This window comes from Cyprinodon variegatus, unplaced genomic scaffold (assembly GCF_000732505.1).
Source record: "Cyprinodon variegatus isolate N-32 unplaced genomic scaffold, C_variegatus-1.0 Scaffold1870, whole genome shotgun sequence".
Classification (NCBI taxonomy): domain Eukaryota; kingdom Metazoa; phylum Chordata; class Actinopteri; order Cyprinodontiformes; family Cyprinodontidae; genus Cyprinodon; species Cyprinodon variegatus.
The window spans coordinates 4,307-18,485 of record NW_015152323.1 but is presented as its reverse complement, the minus strand read 5'-3'; the positions used below and the strand labels follow the sequence as shown (position 1 = coordinate 18,485).

Below are 14,179 nucleotides of genomic sequence, written 5' to 3'. Positions count from 1 at the left end.
TGGGATAGAGGGTTAAGGAGTTTCACGCAATTTAGATCTTAGATATTACAAACACAGATATCAATGTATTATTTCATGTAGAGCTCATGTGCCCTGACAACTGCATGATGCTTTTCTGCAAGAAGGAAGCATCTTTAATGGAGGGTTTAATTAATCATGAACATTTTTGTAGATCCATATTAAAGCATCAGCTTATCTCGTCTCTATAAAAGGTTAAGTTTAATTGAAATGAATACATTGGTAATATGAAATGATTTATATTGTTATTCCTCCGTCTCTTTTAGTGCCTTTTTCAGTTACTTTTAATGGAAACAGACCAGCAAAACCTTAAAAGGATAATGCCCCCTATGGGGACAATAAGTATAAAGTATGATGCAGAGCTGGAGTTTTGGCCCTCACTGCCCTCTCCGTCCCTGTGATTTTCTCTTCCAGCCTTACCCCCGCTGTTAAGGTGGAGAAGATGCATCTAAAGCCGGACTCGTCAGCGAAGCTGGGGCAGGCTCCACCGGCCCCCGCCGCCACCTCATCCTGCTCCTCTGCACCATCCTCTAACACCACTGTGAGCACTGCCGTCATCACGACTTCCACGTCCTCCTCATCATCGTCGTCATCATCATCAGCCCTTAAACCAGGCCTTAACTCTCCCTCCATACCAAAGCCTCCATTGCTGGTTTCTGGTCCAATTCCCAACGGCAAGGGCCTGCCCGCAGACAAGAAGCAAGACAGCAGCAGCAGTAGCAAACGCCACGTTAACAAGAAGGTGTCAGGTCAGTTGGAAGGGGACCAGAGATGAACAATACTTTTTTTTAAGCAGCTTGTTTTTTTTTGACTGTAAATAATCATACGATTGGTTTAAAAGCTGCCTATTATTCTTTAATGACCTAACTCTCAGATATTGTTTCCTTTCTTTCAACATTTTTTAATCCAGATCATTTCACGCATGACATCAGCGCATCAGCTGTGTAGCTTAATTATTCATCTTAGAATTACACATCTAACAGAAACCATCTGATTAACCTCCCAAGACAGAAACTTTATGTTGTATACATAACATGTTAGTAGTGACTGAGCTAATGTTTTTAATCCTGCTTTTTGTGCCTGTAGAGCGTGAGTTCAATCCTGATATCCACTGTGGCGTTTTGGATGCTACAGGTCGGAAACCCTGCACAAGATCCCTAACATGCAAGGTACACACTCCTCAGCAAATGAATCATATCATTAATTCTAAACTGAGCAAAAAGCACGTAGTATTTACCAAAAAGAGGCCTGTTGTTTTTTAAAAACTGTGAAGTATCCCTCAATGTAATAGCTTTGGGCCTCTAAATAAAGGTTTTTAACCTTTATAAGCAACTGATTGAAAACTGAATGTCTGCAGCATTTTTTTTTAATAAAATATCTCGGGTCATATATCAAGAAAGAAGGGATCAGCACTTCTCACATTATTGGTCCAAATGAAAGCTGACCTCAGAAGAACATTTTTTATTATGGTGATGAAGACCCACTTAACATATTTTTTCAGGTATTTGTACAATAAGAGCTTTAATGAATACAAATATATTTAATAACATAATTATAACACTGTTATTTCTTTTCAGTCTAGCTTTAAAAACACTATTAGGTTGGTTTAATCATATTATTTGTGTTTTGTAATTTTCACTGCAGGGTATTATCCATACAGCCTGCAGCCGAAAAAGATCCCAATGGGTTTTTAAACTCTTTAGATTGTGACTTCTGTTGTTATCTTAGTAAATACAGTAACAAACTTTCAAATTCATATGTTACATCCTGTGAAGACAAAACACCTCCTGGATCGCACTGACCGTTCATAAAATCATGAGTGGGTACGACATTATCTGCAGTCAGTGCATTGGTCCTTTACCAAACAACAGTGTCTTACTGGTAATCATCCTATTTGTGATGCTTTGAATTTAATTGACACCCCTCATCTTTTCATGCTTTGGATCAGAGATGATTGGAGATCTTTGTCATTTTTGCAAAGGCTGAAGCTTGTTTATAGAAACCTTTCTTTATGACCACATCAACCCAAGATGCAGATTTTCTGCTGTGCAAGGAGCAGCAGGAGAGGGTGACTCCAGCCCCCTGGACACCTTGTTCCTTTTCTAAAGTGTATACAGAATTCAGAAAGGGGGCGGCCACGCCTTGAACTGTTTGGTGGAAGGGGTTTTGGTTTCTGAAATGAAATCTGTCTATTGCTGCATTTTGTACTGGATACAGAACAAAAAATGAAAGACTTTTCCTTATACTTCAATGCCAAACTTCGTCCCAATCCTAGGAAATATCTTCGATAAACATTAATATGACATCAAAATCTGTATATAACAGAGGATCCTTTCTAGTAAAGAGCAAATTATACAATAAATTACACTATTTCCATTTCCTTATTTGGGGAAAATCCAGTATACGGACATAATTCGGCCCTCATTTAAAAAAAAAAAATCAATAATTTTGGCATCACTTCTCTCTTTGGCAAAACATTAGAAGATACTTTGGATTGGTGTTAATATCAGTTTTCCATTGATTCTACTTTTTTTGGAATGGCTTCCCTGTTGTGTATCACTTTGTGCCTTCATTTGCCCATCAGTTAAGAAGCATTGATTTTTCATGGTGCAGAGCTGCTCATTTGGAAAGCACTTATATATAAATGATGCCAAAACTGGTAATGAAATCCTACAGTAACGGCAGAGGAAGGTATGAGGAGAAACAGGGTTTAAATAGACAGGGGATTTAAGGCATAGCTGTTCCCTGTCAACCGTTAACTCTAAACCTGCCCCACTTCACCTGAGAGACTGGATGTCAATATCAGAGAAAACTGACAGGAGTCTATGAAAAGCTTCAACAGCTATTAAGCCATAATTATTCAAAATGAACAGAAACAAACCCAATCAGTGATCCGTGGGAAAGTTGTTTTTATGATGGCCACTAGTCCACATTTCTGCCATCTTGGTAAATAAGTAGAGAAGTTTGATAACACATATTAGTGAGTTCCTGTTTTGTTAATTATATCTCAACATGCCAACAGACACATTCCTTAAGCCATCGGCGGGCCGTGCCTGGACGAAGGAAGCGCTTCGACATATTGCTAGCAGAACACAAGAACAGACCGAGAGAGCGGGACAGGGATCGAGAACCGCACCAAACCCATCCCCAGCAAACTGCCCCTCTCAGGGACCCACACCCCTCTCCCCAGCTCCCCCCTAGCCATGACACCCACCCGGTTTCTCATGGCAACGGACCAGCCCCCGATACCACAAAGCCTTTGTTATTGGTGAAGTCCAAATTTCACGGCCCTGGTCTTCCACGGTAAGTGCTGTGCCGCTTTTGGGCAAGTTTTTGTAGCAATTTGTCGTTTTCCAAAATAGGTTGCATGTTTTGTTTGCCTTATCTTCCCAATCGTGTCTCAATCAGACTGAACAACAGTCATTCTGGAGGCTCCTCGGATCCTTCAGTGGTCCATGAGTCCCTGCACCATCCCCAGTCTACGCCAGATGCTGTATCCAGACCCTCGAGTGATGAAGGAGAGAATGAGGAGCGGGAAGACAGCACAGACAAACTGGACTGTCTCTATTCAGGTTACCACCCTCGACCGGCAGCTGTAAGTGATGTATACCTATAAATCAATAAACATACAAAGGATGACAACATTTGTCCCTCACTTACGCTCTCTTTCTTTTCCAGTACTGTACGTTTGGAAGTCGACTGATCGGGAGGGGCTTTTACTCCTTTGATAGGCGATGGGACAGAGTGCGATGTGCACTAACCACCATGATGGAAAAGCATGTTAACTCTCAGCTGTGGAAGTAAGTCTCTTTCCTTTTTTTTTAGGTTTAGCCACAGGAAATAAATGCAATGTTTCCAGAGTTTAGACAAGTGTACATTTATTTTATCCTTTCCCAGTCAGTATGTTAGGTTAAAAAGGAAAAATATGTATTTTACTGTCGTTTTTACGCCCTTGATAAATAAAAGTCTGAGATTCCTGTTAAGCCTAAAGTTTCAAAGCAGAAAAGTGCTTCTTTTTAAGAAACACAAGAGTTAAAGATTTAACAAGGGAGCTGATAAGAAAGCCTTTAAAAATTTCTATACCACATAAAAAGTATTATTTTTATTTCTTTAACTCTTCACTATTATTTTATTCTTATACAGTTTTCTAAGGTCCACATTTGTGTAACCATATTTTTCTATAATGTTTTTGCTGCTGTAAACACCTAAATTGCCCCATTGTGGGGAAAATAAATGGATTTTCTATTCTATTCTAAACCCACACATCTAACGGTTTTGTGGTTAAATTCAAAACTAATAAACTGTATTCCTTCTTTTTTTTCTTTATTTCTTAGGAAAATCCCATTCGCCTTGGAAAATTCCCCTCTTGTAGCCCCCCATAGGACAAGCACAAATTCCCACAGTAGCACTCCCTCATCAGGCTTCCTGAGCCCCCCCGCAGCCTTGCCCCAAACCCCCTATAGCCAATCTAGTGAGAGCAAGGCATCGCTCTCCTATGGGACCACCTTAAATGCTCACAGCTCCCTTCAGGGCGGCCAGGAGCACCCGGCCTTTGGCACCACGCAGGCCAGACAAGTGTCTTCGTTGCCGCAGATGCCTTCAGCCCACTTGTCCTCATCTTTGTCTTCTTCAGCTCCTTCCCTAGCCTCAGGCCGGGCGCTGAAGTCACGTTCATCTGGCAGCAGCGCCACTACCAAATCATCCTCCTCATCCTTCAAGTCCAAGGAAATTTCCTCTGGCTCGTCCACAGCTGCCCTACCAAACTCTACTAGTGGCGGGAGCACTGGAGCGAGCATAAACAGTAGCAGCGCTAGCTTCAGCACGGGGAAGAAGAGGAAGAACGCTTCTGTCCTTTCCTCCACCCATTGCTCTTCTGAATCCTCTGCTTCTAATGCCAATTTCCCTTCATCATCATCATCCTCTTTTAAGAAGAACTGTGCAAATGTTGGCAGCTCAGGGAGCACCTACCATCATGGCTCATTAGGACCTTCATCTTCGCTATCCTCCTCCCATAGTGGAGTTCACAGCGTGGGGCTGAACTGTGGCCCTAGTGTGCGGACCAACTCACTCAGTCTCAAGGCAGAGCCTTCTGGAGGCTCAGCAGGTGGCTCCTCTGGGCCCCCGACACGAGGCCCTCCCTCAGGCAGCCCCGCAGAGTCCATAAAGCGTATGAGTGTAGTTATGAACAGCAGTGACTCAACTCTTTCTCTGGGGCCTTTTGTCCACCACCAGCCCGCCTCCTCATCAGACCATCACACCAACTTTAGTCACCACTCCTCAGATGGACGCCTGGAGGCAAAGAAGCGCAAAAGCTCCTCTGCTTCGAGTGGCATCAACAGCGGAGGTGGTAGTCTGGGAAGGGAAGGAGCAGCAGGAGGAACCGGACCAGGCAGACCCAAAATGACAAAGTCCCCGGCTCTTAATAACATCCATGGGAAACATAGTCGAAGCATTCCAGGGACGCCAGGTCTACCCAACAATTCACATTTACATCAGGTTGGTGTTTATAGAGTCATTTCATTTGTTTTGCATAAATAAGCAAAAAGTTTTGTTTTTTTTTACAATGCATAAATGATGCCATTAAAAAAGCATGGTCAGAATCAGAACACTTCTGAAATACTTCAATTATAAACTCAATTCTCATGTATTTGTGGGAGAACCTTCTGTTTGCTCGGTAATACAAATTTTAAGTAGTGATGACGCCACATTTTTATAACATTTAAACATGATTGCATTTTCCGTAATTTTCTGACTATAAGCCGCGACTTTTTCCCCATATTTCTACCTTGCGGCTTAAAAACAATGAGGCTTATCTACGGACTTTTACAGGGTAATACCTAAATCTATGGATTTTATCATCCAACATGTTGACGTCACATTTGCTTCAACACACAAGTACGGTAGCCCGCGCGCGGGAATGCGGAGGTCCTCCGGAAGCAGACTTCTACCGCGAGTGGTACGAGACAGAACGACAGCGATAAAGACGGACATTAAACATAACAAACCTGCGGCTTATATTCAGGTGCGGCTAATAGTCCGAAAATTACGGTTATTGTTTTTAGCCACATATTGTTTTTTACTGGAATTATATGGGAATCACTTATAAAATTGTTGCATACCTGTATGCAAACAGCTCTGCCTCTGGAGGAAGACAACTAAAGCTGGGCGTACGCTGAGCGATCTTTTTCCGTCGTTGCACGCAGCTACTGCTCACTCTGTTTGAATAAAACCGCAGGGTTTGGTCGTACAGTGTGAGTTCACAGCTTACGATGTATGTGCAGCACGACGCTCTGATGCACTCTACCTGCTCACACTGTACGACTAAAAACCACGTTGGACTCAGCTCCACAGTGAGATGGAGCTACTCTGACTCCTCTCTCCGGAAGCCAAACAAATAGAAGGGGAATATTAAGCTCACTATAGTGAAACGCACTGCCTTGGCAATTTGTGCAATTTTGTGCTGAAAGCCCTAAAAAGAAAAGGTGATGACGTATTTGGAAAAAGACATGGCTGAGCAAACGTGGCTACTACGGTCTGTCAATTTTACAGACAGAACTGCATTTCACTCATTGCACCTCTGCCACGCTGCTGTGTTTACATCTGAGAGGAAGAAGAATCCTTGTTTGCCCACTGAGCGATTTGCCCATGATGGTCGGGAGAAAATCTAACATGTTTGATCTCACGATTCCTGATCAGGAGGTGGTCATGAGAGGCTGATCGCCCCTCGTATCCCCCTGTTCACTACACAACTCACGATGCACGATCAGGCTAAAAGTCGGTCCGACTGGAAAATCGCACAGTGTACACCGGGCTTAACTTTCTATTTCATGTAATTGATCTCAAGCTACTTTGCCAACAGTGGGTAAACTTTTCCAAGGTGGTTTGATGCAACAAAAAAATAAAATCACAGCTGATAGATGCATGTAGAAAGTCCAACTTAATTTTATAGACTTGCTTCTGAGCAATTGAAGTGTACAGTTTTAACAGCAACACAGTAAATCAACAAGGCAATTAATCAGGCATTAAGAAAAAGACATCAGACATCATTTTTTTCCCACATCAAGTCAGGAAAGTTATTTCAAATCAGCAATGGATAAATCAGCGTTAAAGCTGACTGTTTTCCACAGTGGGAAGAGGGTCAATAGATTTAATCTTGGTTGTGAGTGAAATTGTGTCTGAGGCCTTTTGTTGTTGCAGAAGTTGGTGAATGTAATGCTAAACAGGGTAAAATCTGAAAAATGTTTCATCATGAATATAATCATGCTGTGTATGGTTATTTGTAGCCCATGACAGCACATCGCCTTTGTTACTGTTTCTTACCACACAGGTTCATAATAATTAAGCTAAACATAGGTAAAAAGTGTAATAATAATAATAAAAAATAAATAAATAAAAGGACCAGTAATTGCCATTTATAACTATTGTGTTGAGCCGCTCATGCGGTCTGCAGCAGTCTGTAGTCAATCTTTTGTATTTCCAAGCAGTCCTTTTTGGTTTTAGAAACAACATTTAGCCATTTATTAGTTTATTTTTTGTTTTTAACTAAATATCCACGCCCACTCTGTGTTCTTAATGTAACATCCTGGTAAAGTTATTGTTTAACTTAAGGACAAGTCACAATAAGGGGACCTATTAGTTGCTGACGAGCATCGAGGGTAAAAAGGTCATCTAGAAAATATGTTAAACCAAAGAGACCCGTCAGTAGATTGGCTTTTGTGTGAAACTTATTGGCATCTTGTCTTTTGTTTCCTCAGCCAAAAGCTCGTCCCTGACAGCGACTTCCTGCCTCTGCCATGAAAACGGGCGGACAGAGAAAAGTCCAGAGTGGTGTGCAAGCTGTTCTGGACTGCACGAGGCCTTGTGAAATAAAATCCACGTGACTCTCAGCTTCCCACAATCCTCAGGGTGGAGATGATCTGGACTGCTTAGTGAAGTAGACGCTGTCCTTACTGTTTCTCCCAAAGCCATGTGTGAGTGTGTCTGAAGAGACGTGGATAGGCAGAGGTTCTGAATGCAATGTAGAACCCCCCCTCCCCCCACAATCTGAGAGGTCTTCCCAGCTGTTTAGGAGGTAGAGGGAGCACAGCAAGCCGCTCTCCTCTGAGTAAGTAGAGGAGCGAGTGCGTAAACTGTGCAATGTCATATTCTGCTGGAGTCCCCAACGTAAATACACCCCCCCCCCCCATCGCCTGATCTCAGAAGCCTTGCAAAGGAGAGCAGGAGAAGAAAAGTGATGACTGTATTACCTACGACATACAGCGGCAGCCCCCCCCTGCCCCTCCCGCCGGCAGATAATCTGGTTAGCTCTGTAATCATCCACGATAATTATGCAAGAATAACCTTTTTCTGATTTCTTAGAAGCTTTTTACACTGTCCTATAAAAGGGGGTCTTTGTAGCCTTGAGGAAGATGGTTGTTTTTTTTTTTTTTTTATGTGAAAAAGGACACCTGACGTGCCCATTGGATCGATTCCTCCGTTGGAGAGAAAAGCCTGTTCCTGAGGGGACGCCTGTTCAGTTCCTGAATCTATACATTGTGCAAAAAAAACACCACAGTAACAGTAGACCTAACCCCCCCCACCCCCTTCTCCGACTGTGAAAACAGCACTAAATACTTTTCTCCACTGATGCTGCTTAGCTGTCCACAAAGCTCGCCAAAAGCTGCTGCAGCTTTGCAGACTTCATTTATTTTTAACTTCAGAAAAGAAAAGGCATTGAGGGGGGCGGAGTTCCGCTCATGAAGAAGTAACCAGTGCAATGTGGATCAAAAAGAAACTTTAACAAGCTGTATGGTTTTAGCCACAACTTAACTACTTTATCTCCACGAAGCTGTGTGAAACCCCTCAGCTGCGTGTGGAAAGATGTGAATTGTAATGTTTTGTTTTGGTTTCTTCACACGGAATCAGGTACGGTACGTCTTAACTGGAACAAACTTGCACGTCTGCTCGTCTCCGAGGTTTTAGTTGTCCCTTCCGGTGTCTAACCACTACCACATCTCTGGATGTTACCTTATCAACGCCTCGCTGATAAAGCTGTTCTCTATGGAGTGCCAAAACTGCAAAAATATATTAAACATTATACATCGAGAAATAATGAAATAAAAAATCCAAATTTATGCAAATCTGCTGAATATGTTTATAGCATTCAATGTGAATTTAATTTAAATTTGAAGTCATGTTTAAAACCATTAGTTTGTGGTTGTTTTGCTGCCGTCCGCCATGACACGCAAACATAGACTGTGACATCTGATTGGTGATCTTTACATCTCCTTCTGACCAATCATTTAAAGACGATATGAGCCACGCCCACTCAGTCAGATGGGTAATACTACAAGATAAAATAAATGCAGCTTTTGACCATGAAATAATTGGTCTGATATTTTTTTAGCTAGTCTATTCAAGGCTTTGGCTAATTGAACATTTATCTTTAGGCATTTTTTTGCTATTTTAATTTATTACATTTGGGCACTTTTGAAACTCCATAGATGGCATTATACTAATACAGGTAGATCTCAATAAAATGGTGCATCTGTTGTTTAATTCAGAAAATGAAACTTATGAATAGACACTGTGATATATATTTTAAAGGTTTATTTCCACTCCCATTTGGAGATAAAGGCTTACAGCCCAATAGAACCTTCTGGTAAGTTTCTCAAATGACTACAAATAATTACACAAGATCAATAAAATTGGGATGTTGCCTTTGAGAAGTATCTCTATGTGAAGCATAGTGCATGCCCTCAATCCCTGCTCTTTCTTAGCATAGATCACTGCTTCAGTGCCGCATGGCGGGTAGATCAGCCTGTGGCTCTTGTGAAGTTTGTTATAGTAGTATTTTGTTATAGACATCTTATCCATGCTCTCTGGTGTCTTCTTGGAAAAAAAATATCAAGAGATTCTGTGTGCGGTTTAGTTTTGTGGTAGACAGCTGCTACTTTGGACCAACACCAGCAAATCTGACCCCAAATGAACACTTTAAACTTGAGCTCAACTCTTCTACTGTTTGGAACTTTGATTTTCAAATCAAAATCAACATTTACCTTCATTTGAAAAGGAGAACTTTGGATCTTTGAGCCAAATTAGCTGCTTTTCTTTTATGAAATTGCTCAGCTCAAGATATGCACAGGTTAATGTCGTAGAGACGTGTTTGGAGGCCTGATTCTGGTAAAGGCTTGGACGCTTTCTTTGAACAGCCAGTTTCTGCAGTAAAGATGTCTTTTGTAGGGATGGAAACGTGACTTTCTGCTGGACAAGGTCAAGCGATTGTGTTAAAAAGTCCTTTTTTATTGGTCTTATGTAGTAGTTTCAGTTGTTTGAGAACTTTCAGCTGATAATCATTAACCAAACACTTGAAATATACCCCTAAGAATCAGTTTCTCTGTTTAGAATTGCATTATTGAAACAAACTCCGGACGCCCTTATTTTCCAATTATTTTATCAAACCAGTCTTAAGACACGCAGTGCTTGCCCATCGTATCAGAATGTCTGCTTTTTGAATAGGAGTTTTACGGTGCGAGATTCATGGAGATGACTTCGAGAAAATCAGAGCTTTGGTAACCCTTGTTGATTTATATAAAATCCCCTCACTGATGTCAAGTGGAGCCGAAACACTTTATTTTTAGGAAAGACTCTTTAATTCACCTCATTTTATTGTAGCCTATGTATCAAACATGTGTCCCTATTTGAGAATACATATTTTGTTAACAATTGTACATAGTAAAGTATGTATTTTTGCACGGGCATTTTTCCTACAAATGAATTTTTTAGTACAATTTTGGAGATTATTTATAAAAATAAAAAGTGTCCGCGGAGAGGACTATTTTAAAGTGGTTCACTGCCAAGTCTACAATGCAATACATCTGAATACATCGAAGCATCTCATGAATCGTGTACTCTACCTTTAAGGAGGGAAGGGGGGGGAAGATATCGCCACTGTAGCATGTGTCTGTATGAAAGTAACCTTTATTCACTTACCAAGGTCTGAATCACATGTGCTTTTACCAGACGCTTTTATGTTGCCTATAGATCAAACTCTGTAACCCTGAAGTTTGAAATGTCATGGCCTGAAGCTGTGCTCTTTTATCCAAATGAAAAAACACTTGAAGACGATCAGGGGGTAAAAAAAAAAACAAAAAAAAACGCTGTAAGGACTTGGCTACCTGCAAGGAAGAGAGGAACGGTTTGCTTCCTCGCTGCCAATCCATTTAAATCCCAGCTTTTCCAGAATGAGTTCAGCAGCTTCTAGAAATATCAAATCAAGAAAGTGCCTGAATTTGTTTTTCTCCCCGACTCTTTGAAGACAGTATTCGTTGGGTTGTTTTAACCTACTTGAATGTTCAGAGTATTGGAGTTTGGTTCAGTATATCAGCCTGTGAACCCTTAAAAAGCAGAGCTCCTCATCTGCTCAGCAAACAAACCTTAGTTTTCCTTCCACAACACAAACATTTTATTTCATTCACCTGTTGGAGAGTTTCTGTCCGCACTGCAGACCTGGAATGTTAACGTCATAATACAAATCAAGGCTGGGAAAGAGGAAAAAAACAACAACCCACCATTCATTCTTTGTAAAAGCGTGTATAGATTTGTTTTCTGTATACATTATCAGAATCATTTCAGCTGGACTTTACGTATTGGCTGCTATGTAATTCATGAACAAAAAAGCATAGGTTAGAATTAATATTTAAAGAAAAAGATTGTATAGTATATTTGTTTTGTAACAAGTTTGTGTAAATAAAATAATTTATACTGTTATTTATATGAAAAGTTGCCTCTGCCTTGTTTGTCAAAAGAACTTGAGACCATTTTAGGTAAACAGGTTTATTATATACACAATATAAGCCACTTTGTCAGACAAATAACAGGTTTGGGTAATCCAACGGGAAACATCACTGAAATAAAGATGGCCGCCGTAGTTACATGTTAATGACTCTTGATAGCTTCTGCACTCTGTTGAGCAGCAGGTCGCCTTTTTTGATGGTTTCCTGGTACTGCCAGTTTTTGCTATCAGGTCTGCAAAAAAAAAAAAAAAAAAAGCAGGACAAAATGTTAAGTTCATTCTCTGGTTAAAAAAAAAGAAAAAATTACTGCATTGGTATATTTGGGCATTTAAATGTACAAACGTTACCTATTGGTTTCCACAATCTCGTTAACATTATCAATTTTACAGTGCAGACGTCCGGCAGCTATGAATCGGGATAGCTCCCTGCAGGCAAAAGCAATGACATGAGGATTCAAGTGATGTGATGAATGCAGACTGATTATGATACTAATTACCAATAATAAAGTACATTTCTGCTTCCCACAGAGATTACAGACGCTGAATATTGGACATTTGCTCTAAAGATGCAGGACAAAATAAATTCAACTTTTTTAAAGCAGAAGAAAACTTCGGTGCTAGTAGCCCCGCCCATTTTTTTTTTTTGTTTTGTTTTTTATGACGTCACAAACTGTACTGCACCGGGTTCATAAGAATCAAGTTTCAACAGGAGTGACAACTTTATTATGCTCATTTGCTACTATTTTAATTTATTCCCTTTGGTAACAGAGTAGCCAAAAGTAGAAAACAATAATTCTTGAAGGAAAGTGCTGACTTCTAAGACAGACTGAACTCTGCATTTAACAGGATGACAAGTCTCAATCCATGTCTTATGTCCTTATCTGATAACAAATGGAACATATCCGAAAAGAACTATTATTCTACTTGTAGAAAATGAACGGTTTGATTAACTGAATGTTCTTAAGGAGGCTAACCTTTTAGCTACTGAGCACAGCTAGCCACAGCGCTACCTAACTCTGCCCTTTACACCATGGTCTTGAAGTTACATAGCTCTCTTTTTTTTTTATTTTTTATATATATACATATATGGTCTCAGATTTGGCATATGGACCCTGTTTTAAGTTTCTGGGCAATGATCAGCCAATCATATAATGGAATGTTGCAGACAATGTAATTAGACAATGTCTAATTATGTTTTATCCACTGAATAAATGTACTAAAACAGTCCCCCCCTTCAAAACAATTATATCTCCAGCATAAGCTGAAGATTCCAACTCACTGGTCAATGAACTCTGTGCTGACACCAAAGGCCTCCGCCATGTATCCCAGCGTAAGGGAGCGGTAGGACTCCAGCAGCTGGCTGTAGGCCTGGATCCTCATCTCCCTTACATAGTAGCGGTAGTGTGGAGCAAAGAGCCAGTCTTTCTTCATCTCCTGCTCCACCAGAGCTGGAACAAATGAGGAGAAAACAGGACTCCTTAATACAGAATGCCCAGGGTATGACGACACAATCTTATCCAGTAGGATTTTATTTGTAAATAATAAAAGACAAACTCACCTAAAGACTGGAAGAACACGGAGTAACGGCACTCGTACAAGGAAAATAGATACTGGCGGACAGAAGGGAGGCTGTGCAGCACTTCCAGAATCTCAGCCCCTTTTATCACCTGCAAGAAAAAAAATTTACTGGTTTAAAAACTTACAGGATATTTACAGGCATGATCACTTCTTTCACTTTGTTTCCTAACCTTCTCACGGAGGTCGGGCCTTTGTAGGGCAATCATGCAGACGTAAACTGTATAAGTAACAAAGGTCTTGTAGTCCATGAGCTCGTATGAGGTGAAGGTAGAGACGGTGTCGAGGAAAAGCTCTGCAGCCTGCTTGAAGTCCCTGATGGCCACGCAGTAAAGGCCCTGGTACACCTTCAGACGGTTCCTCCTGTCCCAGTCTCCTCCCTCTTCGATGAGACTGAAACCAAACAAAAGCTGTTAACACACCGCAAAGATAACAGCGACGCCTTAAGAGGGAGGACGTACCTCTTTGCCTTTTCTGAGTTGCGGGTGATGAGGTCACTGTCCATGTAGAAGAGCCCGATCCTCAGCAGGTAGAAGACTATGTCTAACCTGTGACCAAGAGCCACAGTCTTGTCGTAGGTCTTCCTGAAAGCTGTTAGAGCGCCCTCCTAAAGCAACAGAGGACAAATGGGCGGGGTCATTTCTGATTGTTTACTTACAGGCAAAACATATCTTGCTGTGAAAAGAGGTGAGATAAGTAAATGTACAATGTATAAGCTAAGAATGTGAAAGAATAAGCTCTGTCCCGAATACATCTGGGAGCTGGATCTTCAGTCACTGATTTCAGCTCTAGTTAATGTCTTATGAAGCTACC

At 41.0% G+C, this 14,179-nt stretch overlaps 2 protein-coding genes across 2 annotated transcripts in view; one reads left to right on the top strand and one right to left on the bottom strand.

Moving 5' to 3' along the window:
• The window catches only part of atxn7 (ataxin 7), a 42,561-nt gene extending 30,833 nt beyond the window's left edge, over positions 1-11,728 (top strand). The window contains exons 7-13 of the mRNA XM_015404835.1: positions 433-767; positions 1,105-1,187; positions 3,041-3,321; positions 3,427-3,613; positions 3,697-3,818; positions 4,353-5,514; positions 7,773-11,728. Of these exons, the coding sequence (XP_015260321.1) occupies positions 433-767; positions 1,105-1,187; positions 3,041-3,321; positions 3,427-3,613; positions 3,697-3,818; positions 4,353-5,514; positions 7,773-7,790 (2,188 nt within the window). The 3' untranslated portion in view covers positions 7,791-11,728. The remainder of the gene's footprint in view (positions 1-432; positions 768-1,104; positions 1,188-3,040; positions 3,322-3,426; positions 3,614-3,696; positions 3,819-4,352; positions 5,515-7,772) is intronic.
• A 77-nt stretch (positions 11,729-11,805) lies between these two features.
• Positions 11,806-13,973, bottom strand: psmd6 (proteasome 26S subunit, non-ATPase 6; the record flags this gene model as incomplete). Its single annotated transcript, XM_015404836.1, has 6 exons — positions 11,806-12,024; positions 12,140-12,217; positions 13,071-13,239; positions 13,350-13,458; positions 13,540-13,759; positions 13,828-13,973. Coding segments are annotated over 6 exons (819 nt in total), but the record flags the coding sequence as incomplete, so codon positions are not given.
• Between the last annotated feature and the right edge of the window lie 206 nt (positions 13,974-14,179).